The sequence below is a fragment of the Mesitornis unicolor genome, unplaced genomic scaffold (assembly GCF_000695765.1).
Source record: "Mesitornis unicolor isolate BGI_N332 unplaced genomic scaffold, ASM69576v1 scaffold8892, whole genome shotgun sequence".
Lineage (NCBI taxonomy): Eukaryota > Metazoa > Chordata > Aves > Mesitornithiformes > Mesitornithidae > Mesitornis > Mesitornis unicolor.
Genome location: NW_010171197.1, coordinates 56,561 through 58,296, shown reverse-complemented (window position 1 = coordinate 58,296; position 1,736 = coordinate 56,561). Strand labels below are relative to the sequence as shown.

The 1,736-nt window shown below is 38.2% G+C and overlaps 1 protein-coding gene across 1 annotated transcript in view; it reads left to right on the top strand.

The window, feature by feature from the left end:
* Positions 1-285, top strand: part of LOC104537156 (E3 ubiquitin-protein ligase PDZRN3-like) — a 28,490-nt gene extending 28,205 nt beyond the window's left edge. The window contains 2 exon segments of the mRNA XM_010179959.1: positions 1-2; positions 4-285. The exon segment at positions 1-2 is cut by the window's left edge and continues 1,285 nt beyond it. Of these exon segments, the coding sequence (XP_010178261.1) occupies positions 1-2; positions 4-285 (284 nt within the window).
* Positions 286-1,736: the final 1,451 nt, after the last annotated feature.

The window sequence follows — 1,736 nt, the reverse complement described above, 5'->3', positions numbered from 1 at the left end:
GGGAGCAAGAAAGAGCGGAAGCAACATTTGGTGAAGGCGAAGGAGCAGAGGAGGAGGCGCGAGTTTATGATGCAGAGCAGACTGGAGTGCTTGAAGGAACAGCAAGGGGGGGAAGACAAGAAAGAGATGAATATCATTGAACTGAGCCACAAAAAAATGATGAAGAAGAGAAATAAAAAAATATTTGACAACTGGATGACAATCCAGGAACTGCTGACCCATGGGACAAAGTCACCGGACGGCACGCGGGTGTACAACTCCTTCCTGTCAGTGACTACTGTATAATCAATAAATTATGTACATAAAACACTACCATTGGGGTAGAAATCAACGCCTCGTTCAATGTGGCAAGATTTTTGTATATAAGATACAGTCATTGAATTTATAGTTCAAATACTGAACTCTACAACTGTGGGTGCCAGCATCTCCATTATAAAGTGGAGAGGGAGCTTGCCCATCTCCTTCAAAGGCAATATTCGCAGTGCTTTTTGGAATACTGACGGTACTTTTTTACTTGTTACCTTTTACACGAACTGTTTAAATATCAGAAATGTATTAACCATACTTACACAGGTAATTTACTTAAACTATATTCATATTAAAAGGTACCCATGCTTTTCTTTACCTAAAAAACCCACAAGCACATACATATTTTTTGTGAAACCATATTTTGTGATATTGTTTTGCTGTTGTTCACTTCTACACAGAGTGATGTTTATCAATATTTAGCTCAAGGTTTAAACTCAGAACCGGAGTCATCCTCTTGTAATATTTAACATTTATCAAACAGCAGTTTTTAGAGTTATGCTCAACATTTAAACATTTTTCTTTTTAAGGTTTCTGAAGAAGGTTTGTAGGTTTTGTCTGAAAAGCCTGAAGCAATGAACACGATACTGCAGCTTTAAAGGATTTTAAAGCATGTTTGCAAATGTTGCAACCTTGAAAACCCGTGCATGTACAGCTAACTTGTTTATATAAGACAGTTTGTGGAATTTGGAAAGCCCATGGTAGTTACTGTTTGCTTTATAGGTTTGAATGTATTGAATAATAAAGCAGTTTCATGAATTCATCATTAGCTACAAACGTTAACAAGTAAGATGAAGTAAAATAAATTATTGTTTTATATTTCAAACTATTTTAAGTTCTTTTGGCTGCCTCCTGGTTTCACAACATGTTCCTTCCTCGAGCACAGCTCCTGCGCTGCCACAGCGTCTGGACAGGCCACTGGAGTCCAACCTCCCAAAATCGGAGAGCTTGGGTTGAGGTGTTCTTGTGAGGAGAGGTGGAGGGGAGAGGCAAAAGGGAGGTACAGGGAACGGCAAGGGTAGACCCAAACAGAGCCCATCTTCAGCTCACAAGGTATTTAAGATGGTTTGTGAGTGAGAAAGAAGTAGGACTTCTGCTCTCCCGATTTGCTTCATTTTATGGTTTCTGAGTGGAATATAAAACCTACCTGCACATTTCAGTGTGGGTTTGCATTAAAAACAGACAATACATAAATTAAAGCATATCTAAATTAAAGCAAATAAATATATAAAAGAGACAGTGACAGACAATACTAAACTAAATCACACTCCTTTTCTTCTTTTTTATTTCTAATTAAGAATTCAGATATAAATTAGAATGTTCTGTTGGATTAAGTAACGTAGACTCATTATGAATCGCTCCCAGATGCTCTGTTCCCCTCTCCCTTTTCCCTTGCTCCCACAGAAAACTTGCTCCCAGACCCTTCTAAG